This window comes from Anoplopoma fimbria, chromosome 23, assembly GCF_027596085.1.
Source record: "Anoplopoma fimbria isolate UVic2021 breed Golden Eagle Sablefish chromosome 23, Afim_UVic_2022, whole genome shotgun sequence".
Lineage (NCBI taxonomy): Eukaryota > Metazoa > Chordata > Actinopteri > Perciformes > Anoplopomatidae > Anoplopoma > Anoplopoma fimbria.
The window spans coordinates 1,090,688-1,118,369 of NC_072471.1; the positions used below are offsets into that span (position 1 = coordinate 1,090,688).

General features: G+C 40.0%; 1 protein-coding gene across 1 annotated transcript; it reads left to right on the forward strand.

The window, feature by feature from the left end:
- Window positions 1-1,668: 1,668 nt before the first annotated feature.
- LOC129112579 (shaker-related potassium channel tsha2-like) lies at window positions 1,669-3,090 on the forward strand. The gene has a single exon (XM_054624733.1). It carries the CDS (start codon window positions 1,669-1,671, stop codon window positions 3,088-3,090), a length of 1,422 nt encoding a protein of 473 aa, XP_054480708.1.
- Window positions 3,091-27,682: the final 24,592 nt, after the last annotated feature.

The window sequence follows — 27,682 nt, forward strand, 5'->3', positions numbered from 1 at the left end:
GTGAACAAACTCTTATTTTCTACTCAGCGGATAAATCAAAGTGTTTGTTTGACACGTGGAGATTATTATCTGTAATAATCCAAATCATATGGAATAATCTCTTTGGCTGTGGAGGAACCAGTGAAGATCACTTCCTGTTGGACTACAAACTACTTTTATATCCAGAAGTTAATCATCTGCAGCTTCTCTCTTTGGTGAAGTTTATCTGTTGCTTTGATTCATCTTTCATCAGTGTTTGATTCCTGTTTTTGTTTTTTTCCTTATTGCAAGGAACTTAAAATATATCTGAAGCTTTGACATGTTGCAGAGTTTAATACAATAAAACATTCTTTTTGTGTAGAAGAAGTGTACATAACCTTTAGTTTTCAGTGTTTCAGAGGCGACAGATCTTTTAACAGAATCTCATTGTGTTTTAATTTATGTTTTTTCCACATTTGTAGGTAAAGAAGTTTGCTGCATGTTGCACGTTGTCATGCATTCCCTTCCTTTTATGAAAACGTTTTAATATTTTGTCTTTGCAGGTTTTCTGTTTAATAATTCCTCAATGACTCTCTCTGTTTCTTCTTCTTCTCCTCTCTGTTGGATTTGATGCAAATCTCTTCATGTCATCTCGTTTCTTGTTGTTGTTGTATTTTCCCCTGCAGCTCCCTCGGGTCATTCCATGGGAAAAGAAACTTTTCCTGCAGCCCTGAGAGGAATCCTGCTATTTCAGGAGAACACGTCACCGCTTTGAGCTGCAGCCCAGAAACTCTTTTCCACCATCATCATCATCATCATCATCATCCTCCCTCCCTCCTCCTCCTCTCCACTTGTTGCACAGCGCAGCAGTGTTCACCTTCCATCCACTGACGTGTTGCTCTGAAGCCTCTCCTCACAGCAGGAGAGCAGAACAACGCTTCCTCGTGCACAATGCAACACGCAGAGTGGTGCACAGGACGGCTGCAGTGACACCGCAGAGCCTCCTCTCTGCCTCTATGTGTCTCTATGGGTGGAAGGAAGGCTGGATGGAGGACAGACCCCTGAGCCACAGGTATCCATTCATGGAAATCATGAATGAAATTTACATTTCTTGCATGCACATTGCGTTTTTTGCACGACATTTCAGGCGCTGTGCACGTCCTCCAGCCTCCCTTCATACCTGCATGATCGTATTTGCAAATATATCACATTTCTGCAGAAACCCACCACTCAGGTGAGATAACCTTGAGCCTGAGCCACCTCATTACGCACGACTCTGCGTGCACGCTCCTCCTATCCTCTCCTAAAATATGGATTATTCTCATGTTTGTTGTGAAATAACTGGGTTGTATTCTTCATGAGCATCATTCATTATGTGTGCATGTGTGTTTCTGCCCCCCCCCCTCAGTGAGACAGCGTGCACACGCACAAAGCCTGCTTAAGATGCGGTGAATGTGACACCGACAGTCCAGACTACAGTGGACTGGGAAGGTGGTGGTGGTGGTGGTGGTGGTGGGGGGTGGAGGGCAGACACGATGCCAGTGGAACCAGTGGAACCAGTGGAACCAGCTCAGACGTGACGCCGACACACCGAGCACGCAGAGAGGACGGAGCCGCTCGGCTGGTTCCCAAATTACGCACAGAGGAACCGGAGGAACCGGAGGAGGCGCGCAGAGAGGAGCGAGGGTGGGAGGCTCCGGGGGGGGAAACATGACAGTGGTGCCAGGGGAGAACCTGGATGAGACTGTGGCACTGGCAGACCCGGAGACCCGAGCCCAGAACCAGAACCAGAACCAGGACTGCTGCGAGCGAGTCGTGGTCAACATCTCCGGGCTGCGCTTCGAGACGCAGCTCAGGACTCTGGCTCAGTTCCCGGAGACCCTCCTCGGGAACCCCAAGAAGAGGATGCGCTTCTTCGACCCTCTGAGGAACGAGTACTTCTTCGACCGGAACCGACCCAGCTTCGACGCCATCCTGTACTACTACCAGTCCGGAGGGAGGCTGCGCAGACCCGTCAACGTGCCCGTGGACATCTTCATGGAGGAGATCAAATTCTACGAGCTCGGAGAGGAGGTGATCGAGAACTTCAAGGAGGACGAGGGCTTCATCAAGGAGGAGGAGCGCCCGCTGCCCCAGAACGAGTTCCAGAGGCAGGTCTGGCTCCTGTTCGAGTACCCGGAGAGCTCCGGACCCGCCAGGGCCATCGCCATCGTGTCCGTGCTGGTCATCCTCATCTCCATCGTCATCTTCTGCCTGGAGACCCTGCCGGAGTTCAGGGAGGAGGCCCGGAGCTTCGAGGAGCAGCCAGCGGGGAACGGCACCGGCACCGGCACCACAAAGAAGCCCAACCCGTTCACGGACCCGTTCTTCATCGTGGAGACCCTCTGCATCATCTGGTTCTCCTTCGAGCTGCTGGTGCGGTTCCTCGCCTGCCCGAGCAAGCCCGCGTTCTTCAAGAACATCATGAACACCATCGACATCGTGGCCATCATGCCGTACTTCATCACGCTGGGGCTGGAGCTGGCGGAGCACCAGGGGAACGGGCAGCAGGCCATGTCCCTGGCCATCCTCAGGGTCATCCGCCTGGTGCGGGTCTTCAGGATCTTCAAGCTCTCCAGACACTCCAAGGGGCTCCAGATCCTCGGGCAGACCCTGAAGGCCAGCATGCGGGAGCTGGGGCTGCTCATCTTCTTCCTCTTCATCGGGGTCATCCTCTTCTCCAGCGCCGTCTACTTTGCAGAGACGGACGACCCTGAGTCCGGGTTCTCCAGCATCCCGGACGCGTTCTGGTGGGCCGTGGTGTCCATGACCACGGTGGGCTACGGGGACATGTGTCCGGTGACCATCGGGGGGAAGATAGTGGGCTCTCTGTGCGCCATCGCCGGCGTGCTCACCATCGCGCTGCCGGTGCCGGTCATCGTGTCCAACTTCAACTACTTCTACCACCGGGAGACGGAGCACGAGGAGCAGTTCCAGTACACGCACGTCACGTGTGGCCAGCAGGTCGACCGGACCGACAGCAACCCGTCTCTGACCAAGTCCGACTACCTGGACAGCGAGGACGCGCACTCCATCAACTACACCAACACCAGCCCGCACAGGGCCTACACCGGGAGGCTCACCGACGTGTGACCCTCACCGACGTGTGACCTTCACCGACGTGTGACCCTCACCGACGTGTGACCTTCACGCCACCGTAAACATCTCGCTCTGGTTTGAGCTCCTTATTTGTGCCACCAGACGGACTCTGAGACCCGCATCCATCCCATGAGCCGGTCTAACATTACGCGAGTTGGAGAGCAGGACGCACAGAACGGATCAGCCTCCACAATTGTAGCACTTTATTATTATTATTATTAACATTATTAACATGATTAATGTTCTTCTTAGTAAATGCGTAATTTATTATTACCACAATGATGCAGGTTTAAAGTTTACATTTGCTTTTTTTTTCTATCTGAAGCAGAGAAAACACAGGACCAATAACCCAAATATAGAGACTGGAGAGACACGTGCTCTTTATTATGGTCACACACACACACACATATATACACACTCACACACACACACACACACACACACACACACACACACACACACACACACACACACACACACACACACACACACACACACACACACACACACACACACACACACACACACACACACCTCCATTCAGTAAACAGGGTCTCTTTGTGGAAACGTTATCAGGTGCAGCTTCTTTTTGTTTTTCCCAAACCACGAGCGCCACCGTGTGGAGGAGGAGCATCCCTGCATCCCTCCAGTGGATGCAGTTTCTATAGCAACCTTTCAGACTTTTCTCTGTGTTGTCTGCCGAGGACTGAAGGCTGAGGAGAGGAGACCACCATGTTGTGGAAGCCTCCATGTTGTTTGACTTCAACCAGCTGAACCATTTCAACCTGCAGCAGATGAAAACGATGCAATACTTACAGACAGTCACGTGACCTGTTGAGCTCCGTGGTCCACACAGAGAGGATACCTGAGCTGAAACCAGCCATCGCTTTAATATTATGGTATTTTAGGCTTCACATATGTCGAAGAATTAACCATAAACGTCCTTTACAGGTTCCCAAAGGCTATACAATTATACATTTCTTCAGTTAGAGGTACATTATTTATTTAAAAGAGAAAACTGTGACATTCATTGAAGAAAGATATATTATTTTGGATGTTTTTGAGCTCCACTGATGCAATACAGGAACTGATATTTATTTATTTAATATCTCAGCTGGTTTTAAATACATCTTATCACAAAATTACACTTTGAACATTACATAAAAAAACACAAAATCTTGTTGGTCATGTCAATCGATAAATCTGTGATTGAATTTCACGATAAAGTATCCATGCAGTTGCTTTTAAAGTCAAAATGTAAAATGGTCATAAGCCATGAATTCAAAGTCAATATCAGGTGTTCAGTTACTTGAAATGTTTTTAATAATTTTGGCATTTTTTTGTTTCCAAAGAAAAATACTGACACTGAGGCGAGCTCCAAAATCGATCCAAATTTGAGCAAATCCCTTATATTTATTGATCAAAGTGATCAGTTGCTGTTAGATTAAGGACTCTGTGGATTGCACAGTGAAACAACAGGTCACATGATGTGTTTAAAGTTTCCATAATCAGCTCAGACATCAAAGCGACGAATCTCTGAACCAAACCTGATGGAGAAAAGGGGAATTATTGGACAAACTGAAGGGAATAAAAACGTCTCGTCAACGACCTGTTGGATTATTACCTGATGGATTGATGGACGGAGGTCTGATGGAGTCTAACTGCTGAGTCATCGACACACAGACGGACAGACGGACGACCAACGGATTCATAACACCGGAGGGCTGGTCGAACAGAGAGGTGAGTTTATTCATTATTATATTTAGTTATATTCATTCTGTGTCTCCGTGTTGAGCTTGGCTGATGTTTTTCTCTTCATGTCTTCATAATCTGTCAGGGTTTTGGATTTATTTAGCTCTAAATCAGAACAAAGTGACATTTAGTCCTTTTGGCGTCATTAAAGGTTTTTAGAAGAAGTAGCACAGACAATGTAGAAATATATCTTTTTAAAGCTGCATTCATTGATTGTTGGCCACCAGGGGGCAGCAGAACAATCTGAAAACACAACATGACATATTATCAGCTCATAAAGTTAATGAGAGTCTTTGTGTTTGTGTCACCTGATGAATAGAAGTCCAATATTCGCTCTCTTTTAGCTCTGTTTTTGGTCTCCACCACCTCCTATCTGTCTCTTTAGCGGCTAAATGCTCCACTATGTTCTTCACTGTTTGTGGTGAACAGTGTTTATACTCCTGCAAAACGTATATTAACATATTCTCATTCAAAAGTTGACATATTCTCATCATTTACTGTCATTCAATTAATCAAGACTCATTTTTGTATAAAATTTGGACCCAAAGATCAGCTGACTGGAGGAGGGTTTTCTGAATGAGACTTCCTGAATTGAATGACTTTCACTGTAGAATGAATAAATGCCTTTTGTTCATAATTACATACAACGTCCTTCAGCGGTCGCCAAACATCACAGGGTCCTCATTAGATCTGCACATGTATAACTACAATCATAATAACACATAATGGATAAAACAATATTTAAACTTGATTAAAAATATATGTTTTATTTGTCTTCAGTCAAAAATATGAATCCACATTCTACTTAACATTCAGCTTTTGTTAGATACAAGTATGATTTATGATGTAAGGTAACAAATAGGTATAAAGCTACATTTTGACACAGGGCTTATTCATAAATTAATCTTTTTTTAATTTTTTTTATTCAAGTATTATTTGCCTCACAATGACCTTGATGCAGCTTTGCATTAAGAACACCTGCACTGTGAATAGAATGTTGTTGCCACAAGTAGTGGAAACATTTATTGATCCAAAATTCACAACACAGGATTGAAACTCATAAAGTGGATCCCTGGTCTTAAATCCAGACATCTAAGATCTCACATTATTTTGATAGTTTGAAAAGTGACCTTTATTAACAATTATGACCAAATGAGAAACACAGAATGCTGATTATTTAACGAAAAATAGGATGTTATGACTCAATAACAACAGAATAAGAGTAGTACTCTAGAAGTATAGAGTTCAAATGGAGGCTCTTGTTTCCTTCAGCTCTGTTCTTTGGTGTATAAGCTTTATGTTTTTCTGCTCTTGTTAGAGATGTTTTGATGTAAAAGCAGTTGGTCTGTTTGTAGAATCACAGAGCTGCAGTTCAGCTGATCTCCTGCAGGTGGCAGCAGCCGCTGCAGGAGATCAGCAGATCCACCTTCACTTCAGAACCTTTAAAACTTCCTGAGAATAGAAACAGTTTTCCAGGTTGTGGGTTGTCGAGCCAACAACGAGGAATGTGCCGAACGTTAACGAAGCTCAGGAGTGAATCGTTATGTAGATTTAGAAAAAACCTTCTTCACTTTCTGACAGTGAAATGTTGACATAAAGGTTTGTGTATTTTTGATCTCTGGCTATCAAATTATTGATATTTCTAGATTGATCATGAATAGTGAGATGAACTGAGATATTAAGGATCTGTCAAAGAAGAGATGAGGTTTGTTTTTCTTGAGTGAAATGAGGTGACTTTCCATCTTTTGATTTTCTACCTTATTGTCAACTGATGCTCATAAATGAAACCAGAGACAAAAACAAACATTACAAAAGTTAAAAGTTTCAAAGAAAAGGTCAGTGTGTTGTAAACCGAAACAAATCATGAATCATGATTTGGCAAAACAAAAAAAAACGCTAAAAAACTACTTTAGTTTTTGGAAATCAAACTAGCAAACAGTCCAGAACACAAAGATATTCAGTTCACTAAGATTTAAAACAGTGAAAAACTGTAAATGTATGTAACTAAAACTAAAAAAGGTTCAATGTAAACTTAATGTATTTGTATATATAATAACAATATAAAAGTAAATCTTCTTTTTGTGACATAAGATGAAACACACCTGCTTTGTAGCTGAAATGTCTCCATCTGCTGTACAAACATGAACCATCACCCTGATGGGTCTCCACATCTCTGCCACCATACAGCCGTGTGTGTGATTCATAAAGAATAATGTGTGATTGATAAATAACGGTTCAGAGGCGTCACGTGACCCGCGGAGCAGGTCGGAGGTCATCGTTATTTAAAGACGCTCGTGTCACTTACACTTGGTGAATAACAGTCAGCAGACCTTGAGCCTCACGACACTAAACCACCGGCGACAGCAGCTGCTGAGCGGCCCGGTCCGTCGCCATGGTGACGGGATCACAACATCCACGCCGTGACATCACGCCGAGGCCGTTCGCACCGCTCTCACATTGTTGTTGTTGTTGTGTAAGTTTATGTATAAAATCCAGCTTCACGTGAAGGTCCGATCAGATTATGTATTATGACTGTTGCCGTAGCAACAGGGAGTACTGGATGTCTATTTTCTGGAGATTTTCTTTATTTTTCTCACCATCAAGACAGTTTAATGCAGACGGATGGAAGGTTTTTATCTCCTTCTTCTGGAAGGAGGATTGAAGTTTATCAGGAGGTTGCATACATTTTTTTTTTTTTTTATTGCTTGTACATTTAAATATTTGCATCTTGAACGCAGCCTGATGGGATCTGAAGTCTTCAAACAAACGCTGCACCTGAAACAAAAGAAAAGGAAAAGAAAAACGCCACAAAGCTACGTTGTTTGGTTAAAAACATCTCGGTTCGGTTTAAGTTACTTAAAAATTAAAATAGAAACAAAACAAAAACACAACAAAAGTACTTAGTTATGTTCAGGCAACAAAAGTACTTAGTTTTCACACTGTTTTTGAACTTTATGTTATATATTTTTATAGGAAAGCTCCTTCATTTCAAATATTTCTTCGTGTCTCTGAGTGTCAGTAGTAACACCTGAAAGACTTCATTATATATTGATCACATCCGCTTTGCTCCGGGTCTGATCTTCTGAGCTGAGCTTCTACGTGGACGGCGTTCAGCCGAGCGGACGGACTCCAGCTGATGATCCGTTTCATCTGCTGGAGCGAAGTGAAGCTCAACACACGGCAGCGGATAGGTCACCTGTGACCGCCGTACACAGCTGGTTGGACTGCTCCTGCTTCTGGTTGTCCTGCTCATCACGTCTGCAGGTTTTGTTCAGGTTTTATAGTTAGAATAACAACAACAACAATAATAATAGTTTCCCACCAGCTTCCACGGAGGTTTAACTGGTTGGATAAAACCCTCCTGTGGTCTCTGGAGGTTTGATCTCAGAGGGCCAAAGCTTGTCCATACTAAGCAAAAAATCAAATAAATGAATGTTTTTAGTCGGTTTTGGGCACTTTTTTGCACGTCCTAATGTCCACATTCGACCCCGTTGCCCCCGGCAACAGTGACCCTCTAACTTTTAGTTTGGTCCTTGTTGTCGTCCTCGGCTCCATCAGGAACAGAATAAACAGGAAGTGATGGCTGCCGGTTTCGTCCTGTCCTTGGCTCTGCTTCCTCAGCATGTGACTGTGGAGATGAAGATGACCTCGAGTGTGTGTGTGTGTGTGTGTGTGTGTGTGTGTGTGTGTGTGTGTGTGTGTGTGTGTGTGTGTGTGTGTGTGTGTGTGTGTGTGTGTGTGTGTGTGTGTGTGTGTGTGCAGATTGTTTAATCACATGTTCAAGTTTCAGAGGATCCAGATAAATAAAGTAAAACTGAAGTTTGAGGTGTAATTTACTGTAAGTTTTTCACTAGAACAATAAATAAGTTAACACATCACATCCCAAATAAATGAACGCCAAGTTTGATATTTTCTTTACAGAAAAACACATTTGATTTGCATTATTGTGTTTTCTATTGTTTTCTTTTTGACATTTTGACATTTTTCAGACATTTTCTGCAATTATTTAAATAACATTTTTGGGCATATTTGACATTTTCATGCTAAATGGAAGTTTTTTTGAAATATTTTGATTTTTTTTTAACTTTTTCAGATATTTTCGGGTTATTTTTAAGACATCTGTAAATCTATTTTTAGACATTTTTAACACACTTGTTACACTTTGAGGCCATTTTTGGGACATTTATGAATGTCCACACATCTTTAGACATTTTCCCACTAAATGGACAGTTTTTTTGGAAAAAAATTCACTTATTTTTTGCCCGTTTAAGAAGAAAAGTGCCTGCATGTTAAATAGTGTGCAGTCTGAAGCTGTTATTACCCTCGAATCTGACCATTGCAATTTTACTTCAGCACTTTGAAGTCAGTTGTTTTTCCTTGTTATCTTCCAGGTGATGAACGAAGACACAATCCTCAACCTCGTCCAACCAAAAGAGAACGAGATTCCTGATTCCCCAACACTCCTCTTCCTCTGATGAAGGTGAAATAAATCAATGACACTCGTAGGAAACACGGACTTAAGAGACGCTTTTCCATTAAAAAAGGACATCCTGACTCTGAGGTACGACAGACGTTACTTGAATCATCTGCTTCGTATATTTACAACATGTCTGCTGGCTGAACGAGTCCTCATTATGTATTCATGAGTAGAACGAGGAAACATAGGGAAAAATGACCTGTAGGTCTGTACGTTGCAAATCATAATCAAACCAAAACATATTATTGCATGCTTCGAGAGTAGAGCATGAGGACAGAAGAAGTGTGACTTTTGTGTTGACGGCTCAACAAATCTGAAACACGGGAACAACAACAACAGCAGATCATCAATATCCAGTTAGTTGAAATAATTCTGTTCGAATGGCGGAGTTAGTTGCTCGATCTATATTTTTTAAAAGTATCATACTGTTTTATATGGAGAGGAATTGGTTAATTATTTTGTAGATTTTTAACATTTTTGCTAACGTGTTTTCATTTTTTTTCTTTGCCTTGGTAAAAACAAAGCAGCTGTGATGAAACGTCTGCCTGCCAAAAACACTTTCAAAAGAAAAACTAACTGCCCTAATAAGAATGTTTGTGTGAAAAAAAAAGAAAAATAAGACAGACAGTTAAATGCATCTATCGCAGAAATCTGACATCTGATTTTCTTTGAATGATTTTGAATGTTTCTGATTGTGTTTTGGGTTTTGATCAGAATGCTGTATATCTGTTATTATTGATAACATCTACCTCAGTGTCCGCTCATTATCGACAGAAGCTTTAACACCTGGATGACGTCCGTTATCTGATCTGGTTTCAGTTTTTAAATGCCTCTCTGATAGAATAAACCCAAACGCTCTAAAAACTGCCAGTTGAGTCCAAAAAAAAAGCTTCAGATGCTCGAGGAAACGTGTAAAAAAACATATTGACTGCGGTTGAACATATATGAAGCCAATATTGGCCTTTAATTAAACATCCAGCCTGACTTCAGCAGAACAGCTCAGAACCTGACTTCAACGTTTTCTTTGCACATTTTAATTTATTGGTGAAATTGATCCGAAGTGTGTGTGACTGTTTTTGAATGAATTGTTGATTTAAGGGCGATAGAATACACTGGAGGGGTTTCCTACCGTTGAATACATAGAGTCTGTATCAAAATAACAATAATCTAAACCTAAAACTTTTTTCAAGTTTAAGGCTTTAATCGAAATGGAGATTTCTAAAATACTGCTTCAGAGGTTTCTCCACCCAGACAATAAACACATAATTCCTGTAAGTTTCAGACACAAAATTAGTGACATTTTTAGGAAGTAGGATGTGTTAGCTTAGCTTAGCTTAGCTTAGCACAAAGGCTGGAAGCAGTGGGAAACTGCCTAAAATACAACTTCAAAGAACTTAAAGCTGTATGGTTTACAGGGTTTTAGGATAATTTGGTGTTCAATGACGGCTTTAATAAAAGTTATGAAAGTGATAAGGTGCTATGAGAATGTGTGATTTACAATACAGAGATACAGGCTAACTCCATGCTGCTTCTTTAAGAATCCCTCTCTCTGATTGGCTTACCCTGATATTTTTACCCTAACCAATCCCACTAACCAAGGTAACCAGTACTAGCCAATCAGAGGCAGAGTATGGCGGGTCATGCCTTCGCCAGAGCAGGATGCATAATTTTGCATTTTTTGCCAATATCATGATGCCTTTGGCCTAGCTTAGCACAAAGACTTGAGGCAGGGGGAAACTGATAGCCTAGCTAAAAAAAATAAAGATTTCAGTTTCCACAACTCTAAAGCTAAAGTCTGATTTACACATTATTAGGTTTTAGAAGTTTGTTAGCATTGGAGCTACTTATTAGCATGTTAGATATCCTAATGTTGGGGTCGCCTGGTTTTTAGCTTGGTATCAACTATGCTAGCAAGCTTATTTATATTCCTGCAACATGTAGGAATAAGAATCCATCTTTAATGGAAGCTAACAGTCGTCCCCCTTGCTTCCAGTCTTTGTGCTAAGCTAGGCTAAACAAAACTTTTCTCAAGTGCATATAATCGAAACTGATATCCATCTTCTCATCTGACCCAGAAGAATATGATGGACAAAAAAAAACATTTCTTTGCTTCAACTTTGAAGTTTAACAAAAGTTTAACAAAAACTTAATTGTTATCAACTTCACACATCGTTGGAACTAGACTGTAAAAACTTCAGCCCTTTGAATGAACTCTGCAGTTTGATCTTGTTGTAATTCTGCTTTGCTCAGACATAAAACCAGCCGAGGGTGATTTCTGTTTGACAGACGCTCTGATGAGCTGTGACTCAGCATTTGCGATGGTGATTAATGTATTCTGCATATGTGCAATGATAATGCAGTATGAGTTCAGCGATGCCCTTATGAGAAAAGACTATAAGTCAGCCTGGTCAGATCACTTTATATTCACAGCATGTAAAATCTGTTGCTACATGTTGGAGGACGTTTCGTTCATTTACTACTGCAGAGTTCAGTTCAGGCTTGGCACAAAAGTGTCTCATTTTCATGCAAAAATAAGAGAAAAGCAATAGTGTGTTAATTGTGCCCTGGGAACTTCAGTGTGGAAGCAAAATGGATTTTTGATTTATTTTCAGTTTTTTTATTTCCAGTTATTGTTGCCATGTTTATTTTGACAATCTTCAATTGTGATCTATTTTTGATAAAATAAATATTTCATCCTGATCAGTTTCTATCTTCATGTGTTTCAGATGACTACACATGCAGATGTGTCATTTTTCTGTTTCTTGTTTTTTGTGTGCCATAGACGTTTACACGCGATGGTAAGGCTGGATTTAAACTGTGTGCCTGTGGTGTGTGTACATGTGTGAGTTATTATACCTTCATCCATCCTTTGGTCCCTTTTCTATTGGTTAGTGGAGAGGAAGGGACTGATTTCTAAAGTCAAACTGAAGTCTAATTGATCTAATATTTTTTGTTTTTCATGATGGTGCCCCATAGATTTGCACTCATTCGACAGAAAATGTCAGTTTGCAGGATCAAAAGCTAATTAGCTGCTCAGCTGGAGCACATAAAACAGCATGTAAACGTCTCTCAGAATGTCACTTCAGTCCGACCAGAAGCCGCTGTGGTACTCGCAGTGTGTCGCCAGTGGCAGTTAACATTGAAAAAAATAAAAGAGCAATACAAAATTAACTAAAAATCTGAGCAGCAAGCACAAAATGTCCAACACCCATCTCTAAGATAAAGTTTCTGTTCCCAGTTTTGGTAATATACACTTTTAGGTGTGGCCTTTTGGCCGCTCTCTTAAATGCAGTTTGTACCCCACGACTACAAAGCCTGCATCCAAAAGAGAGAGAGAGGCCACTTCCTTAGTGGATACCAACAGCAGAGACTCACTCTGAGTGAACCTCAGTCAAAGAAGAAGATATCCCAGACTCAACATATAAATGTACATCATGTTTAATGTTTGACAGTCAGTATTGTTTGAGGCGAATATGGATGTGTCATCAGCAAAATATTATATTTTCCTATAGTATTACGAATATCTGCTTCTCTGCTTAGCTCTCTTTAATATATTGATGTGGGATTATGGCAATGTGAACAGTTACAACATATTTATGTATTTAATATCATAAATATTTGGTCCCCCAGAATCTGACTGAGGATTTTACCCTTGTTGCAAGAAGAAATAATGTCAAAAATAGAGGTTAGATTTTTGCCATTGAACATAAATTGAATATTTACCAGAATTGTCCAATATCAACATCCTAACCCTAACAATCCATAAACTTGGCTTATTTGGAGGATTTTACTGGGTCAAAGCTGCCAGAAACAGTTGCAAATATAAAATATTGTGCAATATTGAATTCTTCATCAACTTTATGTCTATGAATGTGTTAACGTATTAAAATAAATGCTAATATGTCCATTTATATGTGGCAATTTTGAATCATAAAAGAGCTTCTTTAAAATGGTTATTAAAATAAAAACTGAATTAAATCTTATGGTATCAATAGAAATGATTGATAGTAAGTCTGTTGTTTCTCCCACTTTTGAAACCAAACCTAGATCATTTAATATTTTGTTGAAAATAACATTCTTCAGTGAAACCATAACAACATTCATGTCTGGAGGGGTGTTTCGTTGGGAATTGAAATGTTTAGTTGTGAAATGCTACGTAGCTTTAGCTGCATATTAACTGCAGACAGAAAACCAGCAGATTCGACTTAGAAACATGCAGTAACCACAGTTATTCATCAATAAGCAATAATGCATGAAAATAACAATATCATCAGCAAAAGGTAATTTATCTGCTTGTTCATATATTTGCATAAAACTGTAATAGTGCCTTAATCATAACCTGATTCAGTTAATAACACTTAATGCATCTGTATTATAGAAGAGATTATAGAAGTTTAGTGTTGCACATAAAGTATTGTAAATGAACGTGTTGAATGTACAGTAAGAAGTCTTCCTGGTTGTTTTTTTGAAAGGAAACAAATAAAGTGAAAAATAAATCCCTCCTTTCTTGGGAGCTCTAAGTGGACAAGCCTACTGATATTTTTAGGCCAATTATCTTGTTAAACAATTATTTATTTTTCTTGTGAATTCACTTTTTTTATTTATTTACTATTTAATTATAACCCCAATTATTACCCGGTGCACACAAGGTACTTATCTTGCGTGCACAAGATTAATAAATATTGTTTTCCAGGTCAGGTAGCTCGCAATCTCCAGATAAATATACATTTGTTTTTGGTAATTTGGTATCCTGAGAAGAGAAAGTAGAAACCTACCTTGTGATAGAAAAATGATTTGTTTACAACAGACCTAAATTAAATTTGCAATCATGTCCACTTTGAGCTTCCTTATGTGAATTTACTGTATTAGAATAACGACATTCCTCAGCTGACTCACTACAGAATGTCTTTGGCGGCTAATCAGAGTGAAACTGTTGATCTTCATCACATCCTCACTTTTCATGTTTTCATACAATCTGATGTTCTTTTCTTATTTGTTTTAGTCTGGGTGCAAAGTTATGACCAATGTTGGTATCATTTCTGATAACTAAAATTAAGTGAAAGCTAACTAAGATGAAAGTGAAGCAGACATTTGAACTAAACTGTAACTAAACTGACAACTGATTTGAAATGAATTAGGACAAATCTTCTCTTTGAAGCCTTTTGAAGAAAAAATATACACACATTCCCAGTGACTTTTTATCGATGTCCGCTTACGATCTTTTTTCAACAGCATCTCTTAGTAATGAAACTCTGAAAGAAGTTGGTTGGGTGACTTTGAGTTTATATTGAAACAAGACTGGTTTAAAACAAGAAGTAAACATGATTATCATAGACCTTTACCGGCATGAGTGTAACATGCAGTGTGTCTCTGTGTATTTGAGGTCAGTCCTGTGTTCGTTCACTGAACTGTGTTTGTCTCGAGGTGTTTTCCTGCTTCTGCTAACAGCTGATACAACCGTGACAAAAATATCTTTCCGTCTGCAAAACCTCAACTTGTGTCCTCAGTGTTTAAAAAACCTCAAACGATATTTTATTTTTGTTAACTTGAGTGTCTTTGTATTTCACTGTATGACAGGTATAAAGTTAAATAACAGAAAAGAAACATGTTGGGCTTGGGATGGTACATAATGTATATGCACAACAGAGTCATTCTGAATAGTCGTGACTAAGTTTAATGTGGCCTTTTCTTTCTCTTTAATGTACTGCAACGTTGTAAATGATTTGTATATTATGACATAATGTATATTAAAGTTATTAAGGCTTTATGTTTCTACCACCTATGTTTAATAAATAAATGAACTGTGCTCAAACCTATAACATGCCCACTTTTTTCTAATTGCGTGCAGATCACAAACATTGTATTCCAGTTATACTTCTTAAAGAAACCATTCTGCTGGTGAATATTGTAGTTTTAGTTGCTTTTGTTCTTCTGGATCAGCAATGCTGTACAGTTTCCTTATGGGAACATTAGAGTCGCATTGGTTTCTAACTTTATGACTCTGCAGAGTCACATGGATCCAGCAGGTGGCGTACTTTAACGTCGCTTTAAGCCTCATTCAAAACGAATGACTCTTGAGCAGCAGGGAAATGGATCCATTACATAAAGAAAGCTTCTCTGAGGGAGTCATCGGAAAAAAGTGAGCTCAGACCATTAGTACGGAGAACTGCTGATTCAGCAGGCGTTATTCTTCTCAGCCATCCATCCAGTCAAAGAAGAAGGAATAACAGACTCAACATGTAAATGTACATCAAGTATCATGTGCTTCAGTTGGTGTTGTTTGAGACGAATACCAATGTGTCATCTGCAAAATATGAAAGTAGGTTCAATCATGACAGTGATATTTTCCAACAGTATTATTAATATCTGCTCATCTACTTTGCCCTCTATAATATAATGACTTTCAATGTCCAGCAGGGGGCGACTCCTCTGGTTGTATAGAAGTCTATGAGAAAATGACTCTACTTCTCTCTTGATTTATTCCCTCAGTAAACATTGTAAACATGAGTTTATGGTCTCAATCTCTAGTTTCAAGTCTTCTTCAATACAGCATGATGTTCATTTAGTAAATGATGCTCCATTTAGAGTCAAACAGACCATAAAGCAGGGGATGCTTTAGGGCGGGGCTACACACTGATTGACAGGTCCACACCAGAGACGTATACGGCGTCTCTACGTCACTCCTCCTCAGTCCATATATGGTCACTTCCTGTTCACTGGTTGCTAAAACCCAAAATGGCGACAGACAAAACACACAATTTAAGGCTTCAAAACGTCCACAAACCAATGAGAGACGTCACAACGACACTTTGACGTATGTTTGAAAACGGTGACGTTGTTGTGTTTATTGTCTTTTGCTCCCATGATGCCGGTGTTCTATCTGAAATCACACACTCTACTGTTTGCCTCAGTAATGGCGGATCTTTACTCTGCAGTGTGTTCTCGCCTCATTAGCATAACTTTATGACGGCAGGAACATTTGATCAGCGGCCCTCTGACTGACTGAACAGAGACGGGATCACTTCGTCTTTGTATCTCTGAAACTGGGCTCCGCTCCACTAATTCATTATTGATCGGTCCGACGTGGTTTCACTTCTCCCGTCCAATGAGGCGGCGATCCAGGACAGGAAGCCAGACGGCAGCAGGTCTGAGAGGAATAATCTGAGTGTTCATGAGGTCGTTATGTCAGTGTCCTCATGAATCAGTGCCGAGGTCAACTCACTGAACCATGTCAGCTTTGTTTCTTAAGGTGGAAATGTGTTGTCCCTTAAGGTGGATTACTTCATGCTGTTATCTTACAGATGTCATTGTCTGCCCTTTTACCTTTCCTTTAAGGGGCAGGACTATTTAAAAATGTTCAATATTAGCTTCAATATATTATTTTTAAAACATTTTAATACCATAGTATGATTCAGAGGGTCTCAACCTCAGGGTCAGGACCCCACAATGGGTCACAGTATAAGCAGAAGAGGCTTTGGTAGATTTCAAATACTGATTTATTGATGAATAAATATAAAAAAAATCTTTTTTTATATTTACAGACAAAACATACTGTTGGGTTTCTGTCTGGTGTTTTTTCCCCCCGAATGATAACAGAAGAAGAAATATCGATTTCCATCGCATTAATTGTGTTTTCCTGAATAACTTATGGGGACATCCATTCAAAAAAACACAGAAAGGTGAACTATATTTCCCATAATACAACTCGATGTGTCCACAAGCAGCCAATGGGATTCTTCCGTGGTGACCCCGTTCTTCGGCCTGTGGAGTCTTTTGTTAAACTGGCTGATTAATCAACGAACAGCTGACTTCACTTAAACAATCCGTTTAATGAGGATCAGCTGACCACCGTGAAGAGTTAACCAAAGGCTCCGTGTGATACGCCGACGATAGACCACTAATCTTTGCTCCCCGCAGCCATTACTGCAGGCTTTATCAAAGTTCCCTCATCTCCCAGATCTCAGATGGGATTAGCCTTTAATCCAAGGACTTTCCCGTCCATTTGAAGATGGCCACTAGTCGTTAATCTATCGGTCACATCCGTCACATGACTCCCCGATCGGCCGGTTCACCAGGAATCCTTTGCTCTCTTTAGAATCAGAGGAAGCATCCCGTTCCCATCATGTGTTTTTTTTGTAACATTTATGTTCCAGGTTTGTCATTTCATAAACATAAAGAACTATGTAATTTGGTTCAAATGTTAGGGAATATATGAATTTATTGTTCAGAGAGGCTAAAGTCAGACTATTATTTGTCGATTCATTGATATGTATAATTATTGGAAACCTAATTTTCCATATATGTTTAATTGTATTGCTCTGCACTGACTAAAATCCTCTGCTGATAATAACTCTGTATATTTTCTCTACAGGGTTTTCCCACCATTTTTACCCAAAGCTTTTACAGTAAAACAAGAAAAATAAATCAAATTGAATGCTTATAAAGAGTCAAAATATATTATTAAACATAATACATTCAAGATATAAAATACATTTATCTTTGCCACACCAGCAGGTTAATTCATTGTCAAGTCATTGAGGTCGTTTCGTCTGCAGTGAAAAAATATTCCAGCATGAAAACAGATTTCTTTCTGCAGGCTGGAGGGCAAAACAAGGTCGATCCCTCTCTTAATGGAAACTGTGGGGATCCTTTTTTATTTTTATAATTTTTCGGGTCGTACCATCAGAGAAAAGAGTCATAAGAGGGGGGGAGGCAAGAAAACACAGCGTGTCAGAGAGCGTCCATTCACACACACACACACACACACACACACACACACACACACACACACACACACACACACACACACACACACAAAGGGAGACAGCAGCGTTAGCTAATAAATATTGTGCACTGGATTAATTACATGAACCGCACACTCTGACGGGTAAACTGCTGCATATGTCACACACACACACACACACACACACACACACACACACACACACACACACACACACACACACACACACACACACACACACACACACACACACACACACACACACCCATGTGGATGGTTAATGGTGCAGACCGACAGGACCCTCAGTGAAAAATAGAATCCAGAATCCCCTCAAAGAAAGAGGAGCTCTCTAAAAATAGATCTCTCTCACACACAGTCACACACACACACACACACACACACACACACACACACACACACACACACACACACACACACACACACACACACACACACACACACACACACACACACAGTGAACAGCCGTGGCAGCGATGTGATGCATGCAGGGATTCCCTGAAGGTTGTGTTTTAACATTTACATGAAATAAACAAACACATGCAGATTAAAAGGAGTTTTGTTTGCTCATCTTTTATTTTTGAATATATTTATTTGACAAGGATGTTACACCATTAATGCATTTACATAAAATGCAGCCTGATTTGCTTTTTTTTTTAATCATGAAACCTTTAAAATCAGTTGATATTTTGGTTTTATTTAACAATAATACTGATAAAATAATAACAAAAGTAAAAAGGATTATTATTCCTGCAGAGATGCAGCCCAAAGAAACCTGCATCACAGATGTCGATGGTGAGATGCAAGAAAAGCACTAAATTAATATTATTTTATTAAACTGCTGTCAATAAATCAACCTTCATGCTCAGTTAAAGACGGAACGCTGTGCTAAAGTAAACTACAATGCTAACGCAGCGAGTTAGCATTGTAGTTTACTTTATGCACCACCATTGAAATGCACTTCAGTACATGACAGTAAGTGAATGCACCACCATTGAAATGCACTTTGGTACGTAAAAGTAAGTGAATGCATGAATGTTCTCATGCACTTTAGTACCGAACAGTAAGTGAACGCACCACTGCACAAACCCCCTACAGTACCTGGCAGTAAGTAAATGCACCACCATTCAACTGCACAGAGGTAAGTGAATGCACCACTGTCTAAATGCATTTCAGTACACAACAGTAAGTGAATGCACCACCCTTTAAATTAGCTCCATTACGCAACAGTAACTGAACGTATCACCATTCAAACGCCCCACAGTCTGTGACAGTAAGTGAACATGTCGGTTTAAAGATTTGTTTAAAGTCTCCACTTTGTTCCAAGAAAAATGGAACTGGTCGCTGTCGTAATCATCATCCCTTTATTCAAAATATATGAAGTCAGATGTTTCATTTATATTTTCCTAAATGTGAGCTCTTCATGTCAACGTCTAACTGATGCATCGTGGTGAAGGCCTTCATGGAGCCACTGGAGGGATGAATGGATCTCTTGTTTATTTCATATCTATTTCCTGCACAAACAAAGATGTAAACATTTGAGACTGTTCCTCCGAAACAGACGGTGTTCCTCACGCTGCTCTTCCTCACGCTGCTCCTCTTCCTCTGACCTCTTTGTTATTCATCCTGCAGAACTCGGTCCATCCTGCTGCTGTACCACTCTGTACTTCATGTTCCACCGACATCATTTATTCATGCAGCAGAGCTTTTCAACTCGCAGCACAGCTGAAAATCTGCTCACAGACCGAACGACTCCATGCTTCTTCAGAGGAAGATGAAGATGAAGGTGAAGATGAAGGTGAAGATGAAGATGAAGATGAAGATGAAGATGAAGGTGAAGATGAAGGTGAAGATGAAATGAAGGTGAAAGATGAAGGTGAAGATGAAGATGAAGATGAAGGTGAAGATGAAGGTGAAGATGAAGATGAAGGTGAAGATGAAGGTGAAGATGAAGGTGAAGATCTTCCTTCAGTAACTCAGCTGATGGTCAGAGGAACCAAAGATTTAGTCGATGAAGAAAACAAACAGCATCTTCACTTTTGTCTTGAACGTCTAGCTGGTTTAAAACATGAAGATAATACCTGGTTCAATGGAGGAGGAAGTATTCAGATCCTTTACTACAGCAAACGTACTACTACCACACTGTAGAAATACTGTGTTACAGAAAAAGTACTACTACCACAATGTAAAAATACTCAGTCACAGTAAAAGTACTAAGACCATAATGTAAAAATACTCTGTTACAGCAAAAGTACTAATACCACAATGTGAAAATACTCCTTTACAGTAAAGGCACTAAAATTACACTGTAAAAATATTTTCTTACAGTAAAGATACTACTACTACACTATAAATATGCTTTATTACAGTAGAGATTATCCTTCAACACTGTAAAAAATAGTATTTTACAGTAAATGTACTAAAACCACACCTTGAAATTATACTGTTACACTAAATTGTTCAGTAAACAGTAAAAGTTAGCATAGCCTAGCCTTCATACCAAACTCCATTCAGAAAACAAGCATTTTAACAGTTGTTTGCTTGTCGTCTTGCAGAAGGAACAGACAACTCATGTATTCAGACTTTCCCCCGAAGCAGAATTTGTGTTTAAACACATAAAATGAAGCTGCTAATTGTAGTCACAATAAGTGAATGCACCACCTTAGTGACATATGCAAAAAGTACAATATCTGTATAAGACAGTAAAATGGACATTTTCATACAATGGTGGATCTTGAGAGAAGGTCAGGTGGTCAACACACCCATTGTTCATCCTCTGTGGACCATGGATTTCCTCGGTGAAATGTGTTGCTGCCATATTGATGACTACAGATACTCAAAACTCCATAATTTGTCCTGTATTGACGTTTGGTTTCCCTCTGGAGTCTGCAGTTATTTAAAGACACTCATCAGTCGTCGGCGTAGAATCTCCTCTGGCATCGAACCGTCGCTCCGCTCTCCGACTCGCTGCCGTCTCAAGTGTTTCGTATTGATCGGCTCATTGACGACGCGTCGCATTCACGTCGATGTTATGATGATGAAACTGCAGTTTGGACATCGACGTGGTCGGCGATGCTTCTTCATTAATCTGAACCTTTGAGGCCGATCATAAACGATCTCCTCCAGACAACAAAACAGACCGGCTCACATTCACTCCACAGCAAATATAAAATGAAACAAGGCCTTACAATACTTCAAATACACCTTCAAAGTTACATTAAACAGTCAGTAAGAAACAGGTACTCAACTTTAGTAAATGGACCATGATGGAGGTACAATAAGATCGCTGCATTTTGACAACGTGTGCATGTTCTTTAGACCAGCAGCTGCAATGCAAGTTGCATTGTTTGCATACTTCCAATGCATACTTTGAGTATTTCAAGTTATATACACAAGGAGGCAAATCAGAGTTCAGTCATCCTGACACAAAAATCTCCCTGATTGAGCACTTTTTAAAACAGAATGATCAACAGCAGAAAAAGCAGCATCACAGATGTTCATGGTTATTCATTTTGGAGAAACTAACAGGGATTTTGCAGATTTTCCATTTTGCCATGTTGCAAACGATGTTTTCCCTTTAAAGCAGGTCATTTAGGATATGAAAATATGATTGGACATGTTGAAGAAGCAGAACTCTGCTTTGGTTGACGGTGTTTTGGTCTCTGCCTCCTCCTTCCTCTTTTGGGAGACGTTGCTCTGAATAATAATGAAGTCAGAGGTCGGTCAATGTCGTACCTCCTGCTGCTGATGCAGTTTAAGCTCACTGCTAAACACAGATACATAAAGGGACAATTTCAGCTCCTCTGCAGGTCTTGAATCGCAAATCTTCTTGTGTTTTATGCAAATGAAGGTGATGATGGTCTGAATGCTGATTTCAGAGGCTTTTCTGAGACTAGAAGAAAACACTGAATACAGAAATGATGATTTATCCGTCTGCAGCCATCCTTTGTTATGTTTTGCAAGAAAATAGTCCCCATTGTATCCGGCGTGAAAAGCAAAAGAGAGTGCAGCTTATATGTTGTGTTAGCTTGTGAACTAATGGATGAAATGAAGCTAAAAAAAGGTTTTAGGCCAATCTTTGTCTCATTACCAACCCTCTGACTTTCACATCCTGCCATACCTGTGATCCAACCAACCTCAACCAATGAACGACCGGTAATGAGGGTAATACCCTTATTTTGGAATCCTACTTCCTCCTCAACGTATCCTCATACAACAGTTCGTATGATATTTAACCTAAAGTTACCCCTTATTTTTTGTGTGTTTTCATACAACATGTTTCAATTTTCTGCCTGTTACATGAACACAGTCTTTTCAAAATAAACCTCAACTGTACAGGAAATACTTTGGTCTGTTTGTGTTAAAACCCATACGGACGTTAAGTGAAAAAGCCCTAACTGAGCACCTGGATCACAAGAAAACATTTCCCCAAATCCTTGACTGGTTTCTGTTTCACTTCCTGTATTGGCTTTTGTGGTCTCGTTCATGATTGTGTGGATTACATGTGTTTTGGTTTTGTTGGATATCTACGAATTACAGCACAGAAGTATCGCTACGAACGCTGGAGTAACACACGATATAATCATTAATCTGTTTGTACATTTTGAACTTATTTATTACACTCTACCCTTTAATACACTCTTTTTTTAATATATTGATAAATCATCTCGTGTTTGTCTTATTAAGTCACGTTTTTAGTAACATTTTTTAACCTGCTGACATCAGCATGAATCTTTCTACTTGGTTGGACTAAGACGCCATTTATTTGACTCTAGATCGATTTCCAAAGTAGAAAAAGGATGTTTCCTAATAATGTTGTGATTCTTATTTTAAATGTTGGAAAACTATTTGATTTCTCTCCATCTTTACTGACGTCTTGTTTCTCTGATTTTGGACCTTTTTGCTTCACGCTCCCTCCATCATCATCAGCACCGCTACGCTACGCTATCCTCCCCCCTTCCTCCCCCATCTGTCACTTCTCCTCCCTCTCTCCTCGCCGGCTCTCCCATGACGTGACTCTAATAATACCCCCCTCTAAACAACTGTCCCCCCCGGGCCATGTGTTGGTCTTGAAGGGCACGGCAGGAATCGGCCACTCTTTATTCCCTGCATGCTACTGGGTTTATAAATAGCTCTGGAGAAAGAGGGGGGTTATTATATAAGTTTCCTGTGTGTTTATGAATGGCGATGGGGGGGCTGGGGGGGTTTACTACATTCATAAGTCCTCGCTGCTGCAGCTGCTCCTGTGGACGCTCACTCATCCATGTGTGAACATATTGAGATTTTACATGAATAAGAGATAAAAATAGAGACGACTTCTACTGTAGTTTGTTACAGAAGCAAAACACAACGAACTGTTTGTGACACACAGACACGGGGAAGGAAAAGGACTTCCCCCGAAAAGGTCAGGAGGAATCCAGCTGAATCATCTCAACACTAATAATACACATGTATAAAGCTTAATATGAGAGATATTCTGTCTGTTCACTCAGTGTTTGTAATGAGCTGATGAGGACTAAAGGCAGACATGTTGGTTCATTATGTTCAACATGATAGTGTTTTTGGAGGCCTGAAGGGACGGACTGTCACTGTCATATTCCACTAGCCGATTCAGAATATCACAAATGTGACAAATTGAATTGAATTTGATTTTGATACTTTCATTGGAGGAGAGTCTGCAACATTTGTTTCACATAGGATCTACAGACTGTCTATAAGAAGTGGACGCAGTCGTCACAACATCCCTCGTTGGTTTGTGGATGTTTTGAAGCCTCGACGTCAGCGTTTTGGCCGTCTCCATCTTGGTTTTTTTGCAACCAGTGAACAGGAAGTGACCATATATGGACTGAGGAGGAGTGACGTAGAGACGCCGTATACGTCTCTGGTGTGGACCTGTCAATCAGTGTGTAGCCCCGCCCTAAAGCATCCCCTGCTTTATGGTCTGTTTGACTCTAAATGGAGCATCATTTACTAAATGAACATCATGCTTGCTGCTTTCATTAGAGAAGCGTTGGAAACATTGAGCTGAGTTTTTACGTTTGATCATTTTAAGATCTAATGTTCTCTTGATAGTTTCTAAAGATTACCAACCCTGCCTTTAATTACGTCATCTTGTTGCGACCTCTTCTTCTTCGGTGGTTTCATGTTGTCCCTCCTGCTTCTTCTCTCCATGAACTCCTAGTAATCACATAACAGTGGTGGATGGAAACAAGCTTTCATTCATAGTATCATCTTTTTCTCAAAATTAGATTTTAAACACATTTGTATTGAAACATTTGTATTGACACTTTAAAGCAGAATAAAGTGAATCAGATTGTCTCCGTTAGCATGTTTCCGCTCTGAACCAGCAGTGAATGAGAATTTTATGAAGCTACATTTCCCTCCATCTCCTCTGTCTCCTGAGGTTTGTCAGGGCGAAGTACGACTGAGATACGAGGGATGTAGGACGAGATGATGGCTGACTGCTGGGAAACAGTAACGGAGACAATCTGATTCACTTTATTCTGAGTGTCAATACAAATGTTTCAATACAAAGTGTTTAAAAAAGAAAAAGATGATAATGAGTGTGTGTTCCTCCTCCTCCTTCCTTTCCATCCTCCTCACATAGTATCTCAGCAGGACTCTGGTCTAAAGAGGCCTGGAGATGAGCATCAATCTAAACATGAAGTCAAGCTTCCTGTCTTAAAGCTGCGTTCTCTCTCCTGTCCACCAGGGGGCGACTCCTCTGGTTGTATAGAAGTCTATGAGAAAATGACTCTACTTCTCTCTTGATTTATTCCCTCAGTAAACATTGTAAACATGAGTTTATGGTCTCAATCTCTAGTTTCAAGTCTTCTTCAATACAGCATGATGTTCATTTAGTAAATGATGCTCCATTTAGAGTCAAACAGACCATAAAGCAGGGGATGCTTTAGGGCGGGGCTACACACTGATTGACAGGTCCACACCAGAGACGTATACGGCGTCTCTACGTCACTCCTCCTCAGTCCATATATGGTCACTTCCTGTTCACTGGTTGCAAAAAAAGCCAACATTGCGATGGCCGTAATTCAAGATGGCGCAGACGTTATTTCGAGTGTTGATGGAGCTGCTACAATGTTAGCATAGCCTAGCATCAATCGATCCAAACTCCATTCAGAAAACAAGCATTTTAAAAGTTGTTTGCTTGTCGTCTAGCGGAGAGAACTAACAAAACATGAATTCAGACTTTTTACAAATCTACATAACTATGTAGTCATTTGGCCTCCTTTTTTATCTGTTTAATGCAATTAAATCAAAGCAAAGTTGTTTGTTTTGGGTTCCTCATGCTTTAGTAAACCAGCCAAGGTGCGTCTTGATAGTTACAGTGAAAACTCCTCCAGATGATGTAATGAACCCAGACAAGATGGCATTTAGTTTCCTGGGATATCTGGGACTTCCACAACAGTACAGAGCAGCACTGATGGTCGTTCTGCCGTGAGTGATGGATCAAACTCTCGTGATTAACGAAATGCGAAAATTCCCTTTGTTTGGTGTGAAATACGGCAAATCAAGTTCAACATCAAACTTTGAGCCCAATGTCTTCATTTAGGAATATTACAGTCATGATTTTGTTACAGAGTTTGTTGAAATAAACAAATAAAAACCCTTAAATGTCAACATTTTGCAATCACACTCCAAACAAATGATCTTTTATAAGTCTGTCAAACAAAACAAATGCAAAGTTTCATAAAAATAATAATAGTTTGCATGTTTCTCCTTGTGTAGCCTGAGTTCATAAGAATTGATTTTGACATTCACAACAATATGTTTATTGGCCTCCAAAATACTTGTTAGTTATGTAAAAACATAGCATTTATTTTTACAATCAACACTTGCAAATGACAAGGTAGTACAAAATATAAACCATACTTTGTTGTTTCATTTTTACCTCTTTACTTAAGATTTTTTTTTTCTGGCAACAAGGAAGATCTTGGGTAGATAATAATGAGAATAAATATGAAACAAAATTGAAATCACACCCCCTAAACTAAGAAGAAATCTGGTTTGAATTGACATCAAACACTTTTACATAAACATAGATAAACATCTACAGTACTGAGTTCCTAAGTCATCCGTCCTAAACAACAGCAGATCTGTGAACTAATCCGATGTCGTTGTGTCGGGGTCGACTAACGAGGCTACTTTTAACATAATGCCGGTGAATCAACACTAATCCCGTCCACGCATACCGACCAGTGTTCCCAGTAGAGGAAACAGGAGCTCAGAGAACAACAAACGGAGGACGAACACTCTCAAAGTTCAAGTGCATTAAACTTTTTCCACTTGCATTTGGGGGGGGGGGTTAGGGTCTGCTGTGTCTTCAGTCTTCAGTTTCAGCGTAACCCGACGCCGGGCCGGTTTTAGCAGCAGCCGCCTCTCCTTTGTGCCGGAGGCCGGTGTCATGTGACACCAGATAAAACAGGGAACGCCGACAGGATGAAGTCATCGCGGAGCATCTGTGGCCTCGTGTCAACGTGTGAATGTGTGTTCTGTTGTCGGCTATCGGAGAGTTTTAATGCTTCCGTTCACAACAAAGTGGCGTCCAGCTGCATTGATCCCTCCGTCAGGTTTTAAAGGTCAACAAAGAGTTTTGACCTTTAAAACCTAAAAGACGACCTCATGTCCAACAGGAAGTGATTGTTTTTAAAGGTTTATGAAGCGTAAATCTGTCGCTGATTGGTTTACCGGACTGTTTCTATAACTGCATCATGAAAATACCAAAAATAATGATGATGATTAACAAATACCACAAAGACAGAGTTGCTCCGTCCAGTGGGCGGGGCTTAGATTTGGCTCGACTGTTTTCAACATGGCCGCCGGTCACAAGTTTTCAAATTTTACAGCTACCTACTAAATAGTGCATGAAATGGCAAATATGTTGGGTTAAACTTGGGGTAATATATATATATATATATTATTATTATTATTATTATTATATTATTATTTATTATTATTATTATTATTATTATTATTTGTTAGCTTTTTTTGTTGTATTTACACTGCTATTTTGAATAAATTAAGAGTTAAGGAGGCAATAAAATGGACAATAATTATAAAAGAAGTAACTTTTTTCACTTTCCCAATTGGAACTTAAACAGAAACATTTATTTTACACTGCTATTTTGAATAAATTAAGAGTTAAGAAGGCAATAAAATGGACAATAATTATAAAAGAAGTAACTTCAGATATCTCACAACAAATACAACTCGTTGATTTAGAAACCTAAAGTCCAGTCTGAACTTAAACAAGAAGTCTTTTATTCTCTTCTTCATTCAGGCTTTAGACACAGGCAACGCTTGCCCTCTTGTAATATTGTCCAATTCAATTCAATCTAATGAATTAAATTTATGAAACATAACATCATAATTAAAATGTCAAACCCCTTAACAGGGAGTTGAAGAAACCTCTGGGTCCAAACGACATGGAGGGACCTCTGTCAAAAAGGGCTTCAGGATGGACAGAAGTAAAGCTATTTAATGGTACAGAATGGAGTCATATAAGAGTAATGTAGTCGTGTGTCAGCAGGGCAGGCATAATAATGATTCATATAATAAGACGAGAAACTTGACTATAA

Excerpts from the sequence above, each read along its gene's own strand:
- LOC129112579 (XM_054624733.1), top strand. The coding sequence starts at position 1,669 with ATGACAGTGGTGCCAGGGGAGAACCTGGATGAGACTGTGGCACTGGCA.